The sequence below is a fragment of the Glycine max genome, chromosome 16, assembly GCF_000004515.6.
Source record: "Glycine max cultivar Williams 82 chromosome 16, Glycine_max_v4.0, whole genome shotgun sequence".
NCBI classification, from domain to species: Eukaryota; Viridiplantae; Streptophyta; class Magnoliopsida; order Fabales; family Fabaceae; genus Glycine; species Glycine max.
Genome location: NC_038252.2, coordinates 1,306,748 through 1,325,225, shown reverse-complemented (window position 1 = coordinate 1,325,225; position 18,478 = coordinate 1,306,748). Strand labels below are relative to the sequence as shown.

Sequence of the window (18,478 nt, the reverse complement as noted above, 5' to 3'; positions counted from 1 at the left end):
TTATTTAAATTAAAATAAATTACATAAATATTTTTTTTACAACAAGTATGATTCGTTTTTTATTAAGAAAAAACAGTTTAGATAAAGATATCAGAAAATCATTAAATTGTTTATTTTTTTTTAAAAAATGTCTATTTTAAAAAATAAGCTTAAATAAATTAGCCTCTCACATCTTTATGATTTCAGTCGATATTTATAATATAATTATATATTTAATTTACAATAAATGAGTCAGTAAAAGACTTGCAATAAATAACTACTAACTCTTAAATCTTATATTATATAAAAATTAGTTGAAACTATAATTACGAGCCAGTTTTTTTAAACTCATTTATTGAAATAAATGTTTATTTTAATAAAATAAATAATTTTCTATTTTTAAAGTGTTTATCTAAATTGTTTCTATTTAAAAAGTAATTTTTTTAATTTTAAAAAGAAAATCTTATCTACTTCTTAAAATAACGCTTATATGAAAATACTTATTTTAAAGTTATTTTTTTAAGTTTCAATTTTTTTTACCCAATATTAGATCACCAATTGATTTTTCTGGTATATGTACATAATGTAACTTATAGGTAAATACAATTTCTAATATTGGAGTCCTTGACTTATAAGTCAAGGGAAATATTGTTTCGCTATTGTGACAAGGCTATTATATAGTTAGGAATATAAAAATAAATTATTTTTTTATGTTTTGCGCACTAAATTAAACTAATTTATTTTGTGTGATAAAAAATCACCGAAGTAAATATATGTAGTTTTTCTTAACAAATCCCAGATAATAGTCTTGTCACCAAGTTGCATGTGAATGTCCCCAGTTTATGTGCTTGTAAATATGAAAACATAAAATTAAGAATATAATTTAACATTCGAAGATGTCAGATTGTATTCGGAATGAGTAAGCTCACATATTGTTTTTGTGAGGCATCATCAGACTATTTTCCATGTGTAAAAAAAATCAAAATATTTTCAAGCTTAAAAAAATATCAAAGATTGAAATCTATTAATTACGTTAGTCCATATTTACTACTGTTAACTCCGTTATGAACTATAATGATAATAATTACTAATTAGCAAGTTATAAATTTTTTTTGTAAAGTTCACATATATCTATTGAATTAATTCTGTTGAGATGAACTATAATGATAGTAAGTTGTTATCAAGGACTAAAATAATACTGATAGTACTAATAATAATTTTAATTTTGTTTAAAAAAATTTAAAGACCACTATAACAACGTCTCACAAGTAAAATAGGGATATACTCATTATGTTAAACTTCAACTTCAAAATAAATTAATTTAAAAAAAATATTAAAGCTAATAATAGCGTTAATCACTCTAAAATAGGCAATGACAAGGATTAATCCTTATTGTTGGTTGAATTTAGTATCCTATTCGAAGACGAGATGAATGTTCCACGACCTCAGATATGCAAAATTAACGGCGTTGAGTCAGCAAATTAAGAAAGAACAACTAACACTATATTCAATTCAATGATTTCTGTCTCATCATCTTGATTCCCAGGAATAAAGATGCAGTGAAACGTGATATAGACCGTGGCCAGCTATTTTGATAAGAAATTTGAATATCTTCTTGCGAGTATCAATAATTACTTTTTAATGTTGTGCATTTGTACCCTCTAATTTCTACAATGTCTATGCATGCACTGATGGTGAATAATTCGAAACATATTTATCTTTCTTTAATCTTCCTTTTTGATCTTTGACTATTTAAATAATAATAGTTAATCAAATACTCTTCCTTTTATATATAAATGTGAACATACTTATCAATATCTTTATATCAATACTATGCCACTTCTACCAAAAAAAAAAATCAATACTAAGTCACACACACTTCAATTGTATTTCTATCAATTAATTAATGGATGAGATTTTTGGGATAAGAAATTTAATTTAAACAGTTGAAAAACTACTAAGGTGAGCAATTAAAACAAAGAGAGTTACAATCACACACAAATTAAAATATGGAGATTAAAGATGTAATCAAATCAATAAATATAAATATCAAAATACAATCCTAAACAAACAAACAAAAGATCGAGAATTTATTTAGGAAGAACAAAATTGGCTTCGATAACTTTTATACTTGAAAAGAAGCTAGTTTATGAGCATGAGTTGGAATATAACTTAGTGCACGCAGTAAAAATGTCAATTTATTTTCTTTTTTCCATTCTCTTAATAGTTTGAGAGGTTCTTGCACCTGAATATGGAGGAGGGGGATAGTAAGATCTTACATTACCATCACACACTGCATTCTTTGACTTGACGACTTTTGGCCTATCTGTTTACCTTATATTTTTCCGCTTAAGATTATTTACATTTTATTTTTTTATTACCTATCTAATTAAATATGCAGCTATCTATTTTACTTATTTTTCAATCGTATGCATAGGATAGAAAAATCTATCTTCCATATTTGACTTTGCTTGGTGACAAAGTTGTTGGAATGTATATAAAGGGTGTTCCTTCCTGCCCCATACATATTCTTTCACTCCACCAATCACGAGTCACGACCCAATTTGATCCCAAGACTATGTTGTTCTTTCTCAGCCCAATCTCATTGCCAAGCTGAACTTTTATGGTCCAATCTTAAGCCCATAAATTTGGTTCGGGTTTCGGCTCAGTGTGCAGTAAGAAGCCATTAGGCCCGACACAGTTTTGACTTTTAACATCGTATTTGTTGATTAAAAAAAGCAATACTTATTGATGACGAAAACAAAATAATTCAGCCTTTTCCTAGCCAAATCTTAACTATATTAAAATTCAACCCTTTCCATTGCACATTTAGAAAGTGAAAGAAAAGAAAGAAAAAAGTGAGATGATTTTATAGGTTATTTGATTGGAAAAAATAAACAAATAAAAGTTAAAACGTTCCTTTTGTTTAGTTTAATTGTATAGAAAATAGAATAAAGAAAAAAATATATATTAAATGATATAAATATTTCTAACAAAAGAGAAGTGTACAGAAATAAGGATAAATTGGTGATTTTAAAACAACCTTCATCTTTCCTTTCAAATTTAGATTAATTGCTAAAACTTGTGTATCTTCACACTTTAGGGTTTCATTCCACCCTTTTCTATTGATTTAAACAGAGGAAAGAAGAGACCAATCTAATTTTTCATTCCTTCCACTATTTTTCCGTTCTCAATCTTTCGTAGCAAACATAGTGGGTTACTCCATTACAATATAATCATGAAAGATACGTGAATTTGACAAGGTATAGTTATTTCTTAAAAAAAAATCTGTATAATTATCTTTAAAGATTGCCACATATATAATTTTTTTTATTACAAACTCAAGTTTTAATTACTTAATCAAGAATTATTGTAAGTGTATTTTATTTTTTTAAGATGCATCAAAAGCTTGTGAATCTTCTTAAGTAGAGAATTTCAATATGTAATCATTGTTATATACAAGTTAAATCACATTTATAAATCACATACATTTATAATGTTAGGAATAATTAATTGATTAAAAGGTACAATCTCTCTCTCATAGACCAAAATATCCTTAGTTTAACATATTTCTTCTTAGCCTAAAATATAATTTCTATTTCCTATTTTCTTAAATTTGTTTTTATTTTTTATTTTAAATTGAGATATTTTGTTTTCACTTTGAAAAAACTCTCAATTTTAATTATTTTGATCAATTTTAAACATTGATTTATGTACCCTGTGTAAATGTTAACTAACACTTATTTATTTATTATTCACATGATAAATATTTTTTTAAAATTATTTAATTACTAACAAACTTAATTTAATTGATTAAAAAATACATTGTCAACAAGTTTGAAATTCATCAATGAGATTAAAATTATAATTTTTTTTTAAGAGACAAAATATATCAATTTAAATATAAGAAAATTAAAATCGTGATTTTTTTTTAAAAAAAGACACTAAATTTCTCAATTAAAAAATAGGAAAACTAAAATGATAAATTTACAAAAATTGGAAGATAAAAATTACATTTTACTCTTCTTATTAAGAATATTTATGCCATTTTATATACATATTTTACTTTATGTTTAACTAAATATGCAAAAAAATAATTAATAATCTTCTTTTCTTTCATTTTTTTCTACTAATTAAACAACTTGCAAAATTATCTTATTTTTTACTTATTTTTTTCTCTCTTTCTTTCTTTTCAATCAGTTTGTTAAAAAAAAAAAACAAACCTTTAATGATAAGCTTATAAATCACATTTTACGGAACCTAATAGCTTGGATTCCCTAAAATTAGTGGTTAATGTGACTTTTTTGGATATTAAAACCCACTTTTAAAATAAAGTAAAAATTTAGTTTTTTATTTAAAGTTAAAGCTGATTAATAATTTTATGACACTTTTTCTTATGACTTTATGATTTGTAGATATCTTTTTAAGAGTTATCAAAGTGTGGATTCAATATGGTATCAAATCAACGATTAATAAGTTTATAATATTTTTATTTGAAAAATTGTTTTAAGTTAAAAAAGGTTCGATATATAGTGTGTTTTTATGTTTTGAGATTTAGAATATATTTATTTATTTATTTCCACCCGCTCTTTTGCTCATTCAAACTAATAGAAAATTCCCCCCTACACATTATTTTTTTTACTTTATTTCTGGCTTTCCTATTTTTTTCATCTTATAATTTGTTTTCTTATTGTTTCACTTCTGGTACAAAGTGATCATAATAAAATAAAGTAGTTATAATGAAATTCATTAACATATGTTTGTAAAATTAATTTTCCAATTGGAAAACGGAATCATATCTTCTAGATCAAGATCGCACTTTCCATCTCTGCATTTGACTAAGTTCAATTAGATGTGTATTTAGAAGAAAAACAAAATCTAGAAACCAGCACCAAATCAAATATAGGTAAAAATTTGTCTCCTAAACGATCTTACTCAATATATTACACATGGAATCCAAATTCTTGGGACATCATCAAAATCAGGAAGCCAGCCATCTAACTTCCACCAGAACTGAAGAGTCTACTTTGACTAGTTAGCTTGCATCTACTGATTCTGATTTGCATATCTTCTCTCTCTCTTGGTGACTCACACATAAGCATAGGATAAGTCATAAAAAAGTATTCCAGATGACACTTTAGTTTTGCATGACACTTGAAAATGGATCATCAATGTAATCTCACAAAGGGACAATAGATTAGATAAAGTCAGTAAACAAGGGAAAGTAAATCCAAACGTATCAAACTTGAATCATCCTTTCTTATTATTATATATGATGAATTTAATGATGTTCCTTTCAATTAACATAATTACTATAAAAGTCATTAAATTTATCATAAATAGAATTTGTGATTGAATTACATGATTATCTTAGGAAGAGAAAGATAATTATATATAATAAAAAAAAATATGTTTTTCTTTCTCTTTTTTTGTACAGACAACAGATATTCTTTAAAAAAGATAATTTTGCTTGAATGAGATAGAACTATTATGATTTGTAAGTAATAATATAATTGTTCAAGACTTCAACTTAATACTATTGATTAAACTAGTTAATTCATGCGCTTAACGATTATGCTTTCTCTCTTAACATGACTAGCTAAAAAAACAGGACAGGACAGAGGATTAAATCCAAACATAAAAACATAATCAAAGATTCATCCTATTAACAAATTGTCATTAACAGATAAAAATCTCTCATCAAACAGCTGGCCATTTGCCTTAATAATTTGAAGTAAAAAAGAAAGAAAGACGTTGTTGCATTGGAACTTAGCAACGTGAGGCAAAGATAGAATCCAACAAAACCTCCAACCCACCTCAGAGTTGAGGTAACCTTGCCGGGTGCATGTTCCCGTGGCTGAACACTCCACTCAATGCTTTGTCTGGATTATTATAAACCAATGCCCCCTCTTTTCATGCTCTCCTTTGCCACTTTTCTAATTAACCCCCCATTGTTTTTGTACCCCACCAAGCTCCGAGTTACAACGGTAACACAAGTAGTATATTATTTTATGATAAATGCTAATAAATGTTCTTAAGATATTGATTAAAAAATTAAAATAAAAAAAGATTTTTATTGGAAAACATAAAATTTATTGTGTTGTCAATAATTTTTTTTATGATCTCCTATGATTTTTATAATAAATACTTTTTTTTAATTCTTTAACCTGCCAAAGAGATTTGTTAGCAACACCCTTATTTTATTACATCAACAAAAAAAAAATGTTACCAACACCCACGTTCATTCCCCCTTCACTTCATTGAAATTTAAACCCCTAAAGGCTGCAAATCCCTCAGTTTTCGAGCTTGCCCACGTTCACCTAATCACTTCAATTTTACTCCACCTAGTCAACCTTTGCGTAAGGCCTTAGCTTATATATATATATGCATATTGTAGCCCTCACGTATAGTTCCTCCGGGTTGTAGAGAGCCTTTTTTTTAGGGGTTTCCCTTTGAGAAAATAGAAGGCTTTTAATTGCTACCATTGCTTTATATTTTATTGTTATAACATACAACTATAAGCTTCCATGGCTGAGTTTCAAAACTACAACAAGTGCAAGCAAGTAACTAATAAGGTTGTTCAAGCAAAGAGAAAGGGATATGGGATTAGCAGCAAGTGTGCTTCTTTGGTGAAGGAGCAACGTGCTCGTCTCTATATCCTACGTCGATGTGCCACCATGCTACTTTGTTGGTATATTCAAGGAGATGATTAAGTTCACAAAAAACCACTCTTATAATTTCACTCTCTCTTTTGGTCTTCTTTAGCTATGTGTAATATATTGTCATAAAGTTTACCATCTTCTAAAATGGTGACATCTTTGTTTGAAGGAAGCTCCTTGCCATGCATGGTTTGCCAGCACAGTTGGGTTGGGCTAGCTTCACTGTGGGTTTGTCATTTTAGTCTCTTTTCTTCCTTCATTTTTTTTAACCCATTTGGAAAAACCCAATGGGTTTTTACGGGGAAAGGAGAGTTTTATGGATACCTTCAGTGCTGCTTTTTCCACAATATGAAGCTGGCAAGGAGTTGATGATTAACTAAACGTCCTTTAGCTGATGCTAGAATAATTGGAATGTACTTTAGCCTTTTTTCCCTTATACCAAAACCCATTTCCTTGTATTAGATATATTGCTCTTTCTATGACTAATGACATCATGACTTAATATATAACTAGCACTTGGAACCTCTGCTAGCTTGAAAAATACATAAGGGAAACTCAAATGTTGTAGTATGTTACATAGAAGACAAGTTGTAAAATCACAAACCGTTATTCATAATAAAGTTGCTTCATTTTGAGAAATATTATAATGGCTGGTTCATGAGAATATGAGGGATAGGCTTAGGGTTAGGGGCAAGCATTTTGTCCAAATTAAGACTCTTAGTGCATGTTTGAATTGAAGTTTGCAAGCACAAATTTGGATCAAATTAACATAAGTTTACAAACTGAGTTTGCAAAAACAACTAAACTCTTATTTCAACAAAGCAAAGTTTTCAGGCAAAATTTTCATGTGCAAACCTACTTCGTAGGATAATCAAATATATCATGAAAATGAGTTTACTTTCGAAACTAAGTTTGGAACTCCTCAAACGGAAAACAAAACATAGCCAGATTCAAGTTATTATTTTGGGTTGAATAAATCTACTTAAGGGGACAAAGGTTTCACTGTCCCTAACCTTGTTTAAAGGACCACATAGTCAACAATATATAAAATGCTGGTGGGGTTAACAATCTCGAGCAACGAAAATTGGTGCAATATTTCACTTTGCATATACAAAACATACTGAAGATGATGCTTTGACAACTTATATGGAGGCATCATGGAATGTTTGACGAAAGGTTGATTTGACAACACAAATGTATTGGCTCTAGCTAGTCTAGATTTCCATTATATTGCCTGGCCCTGCAAGGACAAGCATATCTCTTGATCCATGTTCTTTGTTATTGCAAGTTCGTAACACAAGATCTTAGGTGCAACATCCCAACCAAGCATGAACTAGTAGTTGCTTCTAAAATAAGCAAGTCATGTGGATCTCATTTTTAATTAGGAAAATGCTACTATTACAAATCTCTCGTATGCTCTTTTTGCTTCGACATTTTCAGAATGGCCCAGGTGAGTCTTTCACTGTGAGAGGTTTGTGAAGATAAAGTCTTTGCCATTATAATTAGTCTTTTAATAAGTCAGCAAAGTTGGTCAACGAAACCCTCATGCGTTACATTATGTTCACTATCAAAAGTTGCTTATAATTGTTCTGCCCTTGCAGCACTTTTAAATTTAATGATCTTTTGTTAAAAGAATTTAGTGGATAAAAAAAAGAGAAAGAAATGCATGTTTCTCGTGTGTATTATCTGAATAAAACAAATTACAAATTTCAATTCTCAGAAAATATCATACAAAAAAATCATAAGGGAAGGGAAGCTGGGGAAAAAAAAGGAAACTAAAGGAGAAGTGGAATTTCTCGAAGATGGGAAACTATCAAATAAAAGAAAAGGTTCAGTCAATTTTTTATTTTTCACATATATCCTCCTTTGAAAGTAACCATTTTTGAGGTACGACCGACTATTAAATGTAAACATTTCTCCCACCAAAAAATATTGCCTCATTCCCTTCAAAGACTTCTTTCATATTCGGTTGCTCCTCCTTAGCTTACATGCATCATTTGTCTCTTTCTCCTCGTGCTTTTAAATCTATTCTAGTTTAATTATCCCATTATATTGATTCATGTGTTTGATTTTGCCCCAAAAAAAAAAGGAAAAAACAAAACACATATGCGAAGGAGGTAATTTTTTTTTTTTTTTTATATAGAAATCACATTTATCTTTAACTAAAAACAATCATGCTCAAAACCAAATAAGATTACTATTGACAATAAAACTATCAAGGTGGCTTTAAACACTTATCTCATCCGAAATAGATCTTCTCCAGTTTTTAGAACTGGATAAATCCTTAACCCTTCCTTTATTTTAATATTTAATAATTTTAACATATAAAAGATGTAAAAACATGTAATGAATGGGTTAGATTTATTCAATTGTACACAGTACATTCCAGTTTTTATAATACTTATAGCTGTTATATCTGCATCCGTATCTCCATTCCTCCTATAACATTATTTAATGACGGATAGCTAATATAGTTGAGATTCTTTGTTACTGATACGAAGGACAAGGCAGTATTAACAAAATAAATACACAAAATGAAAAAAGGCATTGAAATTAAATGACTACTATGCTATGTAAACTTAGAGCAAACAAACTCTACAATTAACAAGTGTTCAGACTTCAGAGGAAATCTCAACAGTAATAGAATAACTCGACTCACAAAATTTATGTTATACTTGATGTTCCGTATGATCGTGGCCATGCGATGAATAATTTAAAGATGAGTTTCAAGCTACCAAGTAAACATACAAAAGCATCAACATATGATTAATTACATCATGTTGATAGTAATTACCTTCTTGAACATCTAATTGGATCTAGAAATTATCATTTTAAAAAAAAGTGAGTGTAAAACCTGAATGATATTCACTCTGATAGGAATTTCTTCTTTATTTGTCAATCCAATCCTTGAATAGCAACATCATGTAAAGAGGAACATTCACTGCTGCAATGACAGTGAGCATTCGCAGTGTGCGTATCAATCTCTGGATTATAATTTTTGTCTTTGATTTGCCAGTTCTGAGAGGCATTCTTGCTACAGGATCAACACCAATGCCTGAAGCAATATCCACATTCACAGAGTGATCTCCTTCCTGAGGAGTATTTTTTCTAGCAGCTGCCCGCATTACAACATTACCCCTGACAGCAGATAAAAAAACATACAATGCTGAAGTTTTGTCCTCAATGTGTAAGAGATAGGGATAATTACATTTCATGATAAATCAAACATATAATAATACTTCTACATGATTGCATTGCCACATATATTTTTCCATTTACAGAGTAATAATAGAGAAATGAAAACCAAAGTTTACCTTTCCCCTAAGCCCCGGTCATTTGAATTTACAGTAGATGGATTCAAGGGTTTCTTTACAAGATGCATTGTTCCTTCCGCATCCCACATCATCTCATATTCATAGTTAGCATCCTCATCCTTTTCTTTTGTTTCACTTCTAGAAAAGGTGCAAGCTATTAGTTGTTTACAATAGCCAACTAAGCCACAACACTGATGCCACAAACTCGTGCCACTTGTTGGCCAAAATAAGGTAGCAAGAAGGGTCAGAATAAATAGGACAATATACCTGACAATTATAACAAGATAGAATTCATTAAGAAAAGGCTAACTCAAAAGATCAGGTGGTAGTTATATTGACATCATTATAAGCATTTAGACCTACCATATGTAAATGTGTGTTTGCATTGGAAGGTAACATAGATGAGTCAACAATGCCTCTTCTGGAATGGAAGCTTTTTGAAGAGTTGAGTTATCAACTGATAACAGCATGAAAGAAGGATACAAGTTTCCTTGTTGCCAACTTATAGTACCTAGGGTGTGCTGCACACTACTGTCAGTTTAATTGTCCAAACTCTCAAGGAGACTGTTCAGGCAAGATCAGTTTTTTACCTCATTTACAGACCCAGATTTAGATTGATGGGTGACAGTGCATAGATCGTGATCATGACCAGATAAAATAAGCTTCTGTCAAAACCAAAACTGTTAATTCAGAAAGCAGTTATCTTCACTATAGTCACTGACTCACTGGTCTTAGTTCCCCTGTATTCTCAGTCACCCTCTACTTCCCAGTAATCTCTACAGGGAAAATGAAAACGACCCTAGTATTTTTATAATCACAGCACAAGATCTTTTAAAAATGAAAGACAAATTGAACAACCCATAGTTGGCAAATCCACCATGAATTTTTTCCCCCACATCCTCCGTATCAGGTTGGAATAGCAATGCACAACAGTCCAAAAAGAAGATAGATGACTCACAGGTTTGATTGTATCCAATAAGTACTTTGAAGACTTCTCAGAAACGTAATTTTGGTACCTGGATGAAATAAAAGCCAAACCAAACCTCAGCATCTATGAGCTACTTGCATACAGTTTGTGTAATTTTCATGCTTCTCACAAGGTTTGAAAGATGAGTAACTTACGATATCTCATTAGTATTACCATTTATGGCATGATGTATCCTCTGAAATATAAGAAAGATTTGTTAATAAGTTTCAAGAAGTGCAGGTAAGAAAACATTCAGATTTCCAACACAACTCACTGCACCACACTGCTGTGATGGCCAATGCAATGCTACATACAATGTGCTTACTTTAGATTCATTTCAAGAAACTTAAATAAAATTTACCTGATTGATAATTGGGGAACTACGATGAGGACCACAGTACGTATCATCACGTCGATATAAAGGAATATGTGACAATAAGACTCTTGGATGAACCACATCACCTAGAGAAGTGCAAAAGAAATAAGGGTTACAAATACAATAGGACACATGATCCAACCTAACAATGAACTATATTTATAGCCCAGTTCATACCAACAGAGATATTCTTCACAAAATCCCAAGTTTGAGAAGTCAGATGATTTTGTGGGTGTCCTGTAGAAAACATAATTAGTTCCGCATTTTCAGCTTGGTCAAAATTTCCCAGTGACACATATATATAGCATATGATTAAAATTTACAATATTTCAGTTATATAAATTAAGTTAGATATTTAAATAGTTAAACTACAAATTATAATTTTTTGTTTAACAAGAATCTATCCTCAAAGAGTGAAACAAATAATCCATAACGAAAGCCTCATCCAAATGGAGAAACAGTCATTGTTAAAGGCATGAAGGAGGAGTAAGTTCCACACATAAGGGTTTTTGATTAAATAAAAAAACTTGGATGTTGGATAAATCAGGATTACATATTACTCTGAAAATGATACAAGTGTGATGACTTGGTACAAAAAAAGAAGAGTACTAGCAATTGCAGATTGCTACTTAAGAAACATGACAGCCAAATTTATAAGGCAAATCCCAGTTTACCATCCAGAGTTTGTGCATCAACAGCAATAAAATCCACTTTTCCAACTGTAAATTTGTAGTTCCTAGTCCCAAATGCTTCCTCATAGCGTTGGATAACCTATGCTCATGTAATGATAAAAATGTTAAAGAGCAAAGAAGGAGCCAAAGGAGAGAAAACATGTAATGGAAAGTGCAAAACTATAAAAATCTGAACCAAATATCATAAATTCAATTGTCAATTATGTAAAATTGAACTGAAAAAGAAGTAAAGAACCACTTAATAAAGTGTTTTGAAAATTTTAAGACATAGTTTAAAGCCTGTTTTATATGAATCACAATAAAAAAAGACAGATATCTGACATATTCTATTGCCAAATGTCATTTTACAGCAGTCAAAATCCATTATCGGGCAACTTCAAAGAATTTCTGTGACATCCACAACCAACACAAGATGAAGGCAATCATTGCTACAATAAAAATCTGTTATGTTTTGTTATTCATCTTCTAATAATATCAATAATACGTAAATGTCAATAGTAGTTTATACAAAATCTCATCTCACCCACCATATATGTCATCAATAAGTCCAAATTTCAAAATGGGAAAAGATTTTACAGACTTCCTAAACTTTTAGCCCATTAGCAAATAGAAACCTTGAACTTTGTTTTCATCCCAACTACTCCTAAAACTTCTTGTATTAATCTCTACCAAAAAAAAATTCTTGTATTAATACAATAGTCCCTTCAGTTAACCTTCCATTAACTCACTAACAGACAACTCATCCTAAACCATTGAGATTAAATCTAAGCCGTTCAGTTTATTTTTATTATTATTATTTTAAAAGTTTTTTGTCCTGATTTTTATCTTTCTGAAGTCTAAAAAAATAACAAAAGAAAAATAAGAAAGACTTTCGAGACCACACCTGTGACTCCATCTCGCCTTTTTCTTCTTTTCCATTCTCACAAGGTCACGTTTCACTCTCTAAAGACCTTTATGATAGAAATAAATTAGTGCAAAGTCCAAATGCTCGAGTCTCTTCCCATGCTCCATACATTAATGAGAACTAGTGCATTTTTGGATAAAATCCTAAGGCCACATATGTCTAACTCGGCCACTGATTTGAGGATTCCTATGGGGGTTGCTAGGTGCAATCTACGGGTTTCTTTTACAATGGTATGTAGGTTAGGGACCTTAGCAATATCTTAACCTTTACGTTCTCCATATTTCTTTGGGTTGTGTAGCAACTCTGCCATAACCCATTCTATTATGGATGACGTTGCATCCATCCCAACGATAAATGAGTCTTGCCACAAAAATGTGAGACAAGGAGATGTGTGACTTGGGAGAATAGACGAAATTATGAAAAGACGAAGATGAGAATGAAGTCATGGGCGTCGTCTTTGAAGTCTTCTTTTTTCATTTTTGTTAGTTCGTTTAGATTTTAAAAACATAAAAAAATCAGGAAAATGTGTTTAAAAAAAAAATAAGTTTTTTGTTAGTTTTTTTTTTATATTTTTGAACAGCTAAGATTTAATCTCAAAGACGGATCAACACAAGTAGTTCATTAGTGACTTAACAGAAATTTAATAGAAGGGTATATTGCATTAATACAAAATTTAAAGGAGTAATTGGGATGAAAATAAAGTTCAGGGTATCTATTTGCAAACAAGCTAAATTTTAAGGGGTCTATTTACTCTTTTCCCAATAATCAACCATCCTTAGGCATAATAAATGCAATTTCGCATCCCTAAGGTCTTGAGACCAATGTAACCATGACTACATTCTCACACTCTCAGTCATGTCTTGGGCATTTGACTCCCTTATAGCTATATATCATACATGTCAATACAAGCAACCTTATAGTTATGGGACCTTGGGAGTCAAAAGTTGAGCTATAGCATGTTGAAATACCTCTGGCTTTAGAGAATGAAGACTTTCATACCCAATATCATGGTTTCCCGGAATGTAGTAAACTGGCATGTCTCTGTATTTTCCTTGTGCATTCAAACCAAATATATGTTTTAAGCGACTGAAAGACTCCTGCCACCTGTCCATCCCAAAGATTGTAAAAGAATTTAATATTAGGAAATTTTGAGTGACTGAAAATACAACCAAAGGAAACAGTCTTTCAAGATAAATGAGTCAAACCATAAATTACTTGAAATTAATCAGAGACAGCTCCTTAGCATGTAATTATATAAAAAGATGACAACAGCAATCTGGGCTTTATTTTTCTATCTTTTCCTGTTTTTAACAATATGGAAATTTAATCTAAATATGTAATTAACGACTAAATAACTAATTGAAATAAATGATTCAGAAAACAAAAGGGTTAAAACTTAACATTAAGCACCAAAGACTTGTTTGATGATTTGGTTTCACCATTACGCTCAAGTCTTTACCAGAGACTAATATATAAATTATCAGTTGGATACTATGCGGTGCTTGTTTGATTATTTGTTTAGAAAGAATTCTTTGTAAAACATAAATAGAAACTGGAAATATCTCTTTTTTTGCTTTTGATCTTTTTGTCCGAAAAAATTCTTCCTTAGAACCAAATAAAATGAAAAAGAATTGACATCCAAACCATTAAAAGTTACCACCCCTTTGGTTACTTTGTTTTTCAAAGTGAAAACCATCCTAGGTGGAAAGGGCTAATTGGAAAAATTATACATGGCATTATAGATAACATTAAACTAACTATAAAATTGTACAAAGCTAAATTAACAAATAGAAATATTTATTTTCAGGACTTACTCTTCATCTGATAAAGAAGGACCTCCATCAAAGTAATCACCTAAAAACAATATGACATCAGGTTTGAAAGGCAGGACAGATGCAAAGAATGATCTACGCATGTTTAAATCAGTGTAGAATTCTGCAAGTTCCAGTGCAAGTGATCTTGCAGGAAGACGGAGAGAAGTTTTATCCATGAGCTGTTAAGTTAAAAACAAAGCATATTAAATGATAAGAGAGATGCACATCCACAGAAACATACATTAATAGAAGTGCACAAACAGGCATATGCAATGAAGGTATATTTATCACAAACATATGTATGCCCATAACCATAAGAGAAGAAATATTAACCTGTGGATCTGCAATAACAGCCACTTTAACATAATCACCCTGATAATTCCCACTGTCTGTTTGAACCTGCTAGCAAAAATCAGAACATCAGCTGAGTTAGTTATGCATTTTATTATGTTTAGTATATGAAATTGCAATTGTAATGTAAGAACATTTTCAAATATGCTGTAAAAGAAACAATCATAATGGCTTAGGTTCCATTCACCTTTTCAGCTACAGCAGCCAGGAATCATCAAATATTCAAACTTTTCAAAATTCAACAAAGGATAAATAGTGTATGCATTGACATTGTAAAGAGTTTTTACATTTGTCAATCAATCACAAGTATATGATAAGTTTAACGAAGATTTCGGGTTGATTGATAATGTAAATATTTTTTAGACCGATGGTGTATATAAATTAAACTCTTCAACAAAACCCCATAAATAATTTCCAACAAAACAAAAATAAAAAATTTACAGATCCAGCATATACCCTCCCCACATTCCTTTCTAGAATCACTACACGTAAAAGCTAACAACCTTATATGTGAATATCCCAGCTACTAGACTGCCTTAAATTTCACAATTCACATAACCCATAATTATTATTATTATTTTTTAAGATGCAGCTTCATTATTCATGAATTTCCCCACCTCATAAACAATATCCAACAAAAATAAGACATTTCTGATTTGAGTGTAGAGAATACAAAATATTGAGTGTCAGTGTGACCCAGAAATGAAAACAGTGAAAAGATGAAGACTTGATAGTTACCGTTGAAGAAGAAGAAGAAGAACTGCGGAGAAGATGGGGCCAGGAACAGGTGAAGAGGGGTGGAACCCAGTAAGCGAACATCTCACCATAGAGAAGGGTTAGTGCCCATAGGAGACACAGTAACAGAGATAACTCGTGTTGCTTCATCACCGATACTGATATCAAATCAACGCCTCATTGCTTCACTCATCGCAAACTACACTATCAAATGAATTACGCTACCATACAAATTTGGATTAACTGTTTTTTTTTTTTTTCTTGAACTTTTTTTAGTTTTCAATTTAAGTCCTTAATAATAAAAAAATGATCATTCTTGGTCTACGAAGTTTTTCTCCGTCAAAATAAAAAACAAATCCGAAAAAACAAGTTAAAAAAAGATCAGATCTGAAATCATATCAAATCCAACCCCAAATTTATAATTTAAAAAAGGATTTAACTTATGTTAAATTTAAATATTTTTAACTAGACTCTAAAAAATATTAAATTTATAGTATTCATAGTTTACAAACTATAATTAAAATTAAAAAAATGCTATATTATTCAGTAAGTAATTTTAATTTTTTTTATCAAAACTATATTCAATAAATTAATTCTAACATATTTTTTTATATATTTATGAAAAAAGTTAACATTATTATATAAATATTAATCGATAAAACTTTTGTATATAAATTTATTAAATATGGATTCAAAATATTATTTTATAATAATTATATTTAAATTATTCTTTAGTATAAAAAATTCAGCTTCATCATATGAATATTATTTAAGAAAAATATTTATTTAGGAAATTATTTAAAATTATTTTATACAATATATAAGTAAAACTAATTTTATGGGAATTTAAAGTATATAAAAAATATTATTTATTATTTAATATGTAATTATGTTAAATAGTCATAGAAGAAAAAGTTTTGTCTTTCATATGCACTTGTACTCAAAGAAATATCTTTTGTTCACGATGAGTTCAAACAATTTTATCTTTCATATGATATTTGTGATTTCTACCATAAAATCAAAACTAATTTAAATTATGATATTATTGATCAAGTAATTTAAATTTATTTTGTAACAACAATATGGTTAATAAATTAATTCAAAACATATGTAATAATAATAATAATAATAATAATAATAATAATAATAATAATAATAATAATAATAATAATAATAATAATAATAATAATAGAGATTTTTGAGTAATAGAATGATGAAGATTTTTTTTATCTTATAAGACTATCTTTGGCAATACATTTTAATTAGCTTTTTTTATTTTTACTAGCTTAAAAGTTCATTTAACTATTTAGTAAACACTTTTTTAATAGCTTCTCGGTGGCTTTTAGTTTGCTTTTTTTAAATACTAGGTTATAATTTCTAACTTTTATATTTTGTTTCATTTTTATTGTTGATATATTTATTTATTTTTCTTGTTATTTTTTAAAATAAATCATGATATTATTATTTTTATATCATTTTACACTTTTTAATTACTTCAACTGCTAGTTTTATTAAACATTTTTAATTTAATAAGTTAGTTTTTCAACTTTCAGCTACCAACTTCCAACTATCAACTAATTTTTTAGCTTCTAACTAGTTTGACTGAATATAACTTATGTATAAATATGAAAGAGAGTAAAAGATAAAAAAGAAAAAAAAATTAAAAAGAAGTGAAAGAACATATAGAAACAATGAGAAGTTTTGAAGGAAAAAAATTTCACTTTAGTGTCAGCATTGACATGTGTCTAACAAAAAATGTATTTTATCAAGAGTAGTAAATAGAGATAAATAGACAAAAAAATGAAAAGGAAGAAAGACTAAAAAGAAAGAGAAGTTTTGAAGGAAGGATTTTCACCTAGTGTTGGCATGTGTTCGACCAATACCTTATTTTTATTAAAAGTAATAGAATAGATAGATAAATAGAATATAATAGAAATAATCAAATAGATAGATATAGATATAAGTATGAAAGATGAATAGATAAATAAATGTTGTCTAACATAGCCCTCCTCTTAAAGAGTAATAGATAGATATAAATATGAAAAAGGAAAAAAATTAAAAAGAAAGAGACAAAAAACTATAAATAAAGAGAAGTTTTGGAGGGAGAATTTTTTTACCTAGTATTGACATGTGTTCAACCAAAATCTTCTCTTATTAAGAGCGTGATAGATAGATAGAAATATGAAAGAGGAAAAAGGATAAAAGGAAAAGAGAAAAAAACTATAAAAACTTCTGTTTCCGGATTCGAACCCATGACCAACAAGTCACCAAGGCACAACTTTACCGCTGTACCAGGGCTCGCCCTCGAAAAGAGAAAAAAACTATGAAAAAAAAAAAGTTTTGGAGGTAGAATTTTTTAGATAGTGTTTAAAAGTGTCCAACTAAAATTTTCTTTTATTAAGAGTAATAGATGGATAGTAGATTATAATAATGAATTTATTGAAATCAACCCTTGATGTTGATTAATGATTAGTATAAACCAAATTCCAGTTATCCGTACTTATCAAGAGAAGCTTGCTTGAGGTTGATTTCTATTGACATTTGAAAGATGGAATAGTAACCAAGAAGCCACTATGGTCTGCTACACTTATTCATTCCTCTTTTTTGGATATGATTTGATGCACTTAGAGGGTTATTTTATTGCTTGATAATGCCCTTGGTGAATAAATGGTTAATTTCAAATATCA

At 29.4% G+C, this 18,478-nt stretch overlaps 1 protein-coding gene across 2 annotated transcripts; it reads right to left on the bottom strand.

Moving 5' to 3' along the window:
- Positions 1–9,281: 9,281 nt before the first annotated feature.
- LOC100810133 (uncharacterized protein C630.12) lies at positions 9,282–16,051 on the bottom strand. 2 transcript variants are annotated; one of them, XM_006598794.4, is made up of 13 exons: positions 15,795–16,051; positions 15,039–15,107; positions 14,706–14,884; positions 13,860–13,995; positions 11,970–12,066; positions 11,473–11,532; positions 11,281–11,381; positions 11,075–11,115; positions 10,911–10,968; positions 10,543–10,617; positions 10,316–10,473; positions 9,953–10,219; positions 9,282–9,776 (listed from the first exon to the last, which is right to left on the bottom strand). In XM_006598794.4, exons 1-13 carry the CDS (start codon positions 15,939–15,941, stop codon positions 9,527–9,529), a joined length of 1,638 nt encoding a protein of 545 aa, XP_006598857.1. In that variant the 5' UTR covers positions 15,942–16,051; the 3' UTR covers positions 9,282–9,526. The 2 variants fall into 2 exon arrangements, with proteins under 2 accessions (XP_006598857.1, XP_006598858.1); XM_006598795.3 differs by having other exon boundaries at positions 15,039–15,104; positions 15,795–16,049.
- Positions 16,052–18,478: the final 2,427 nt, after the last annotated feature.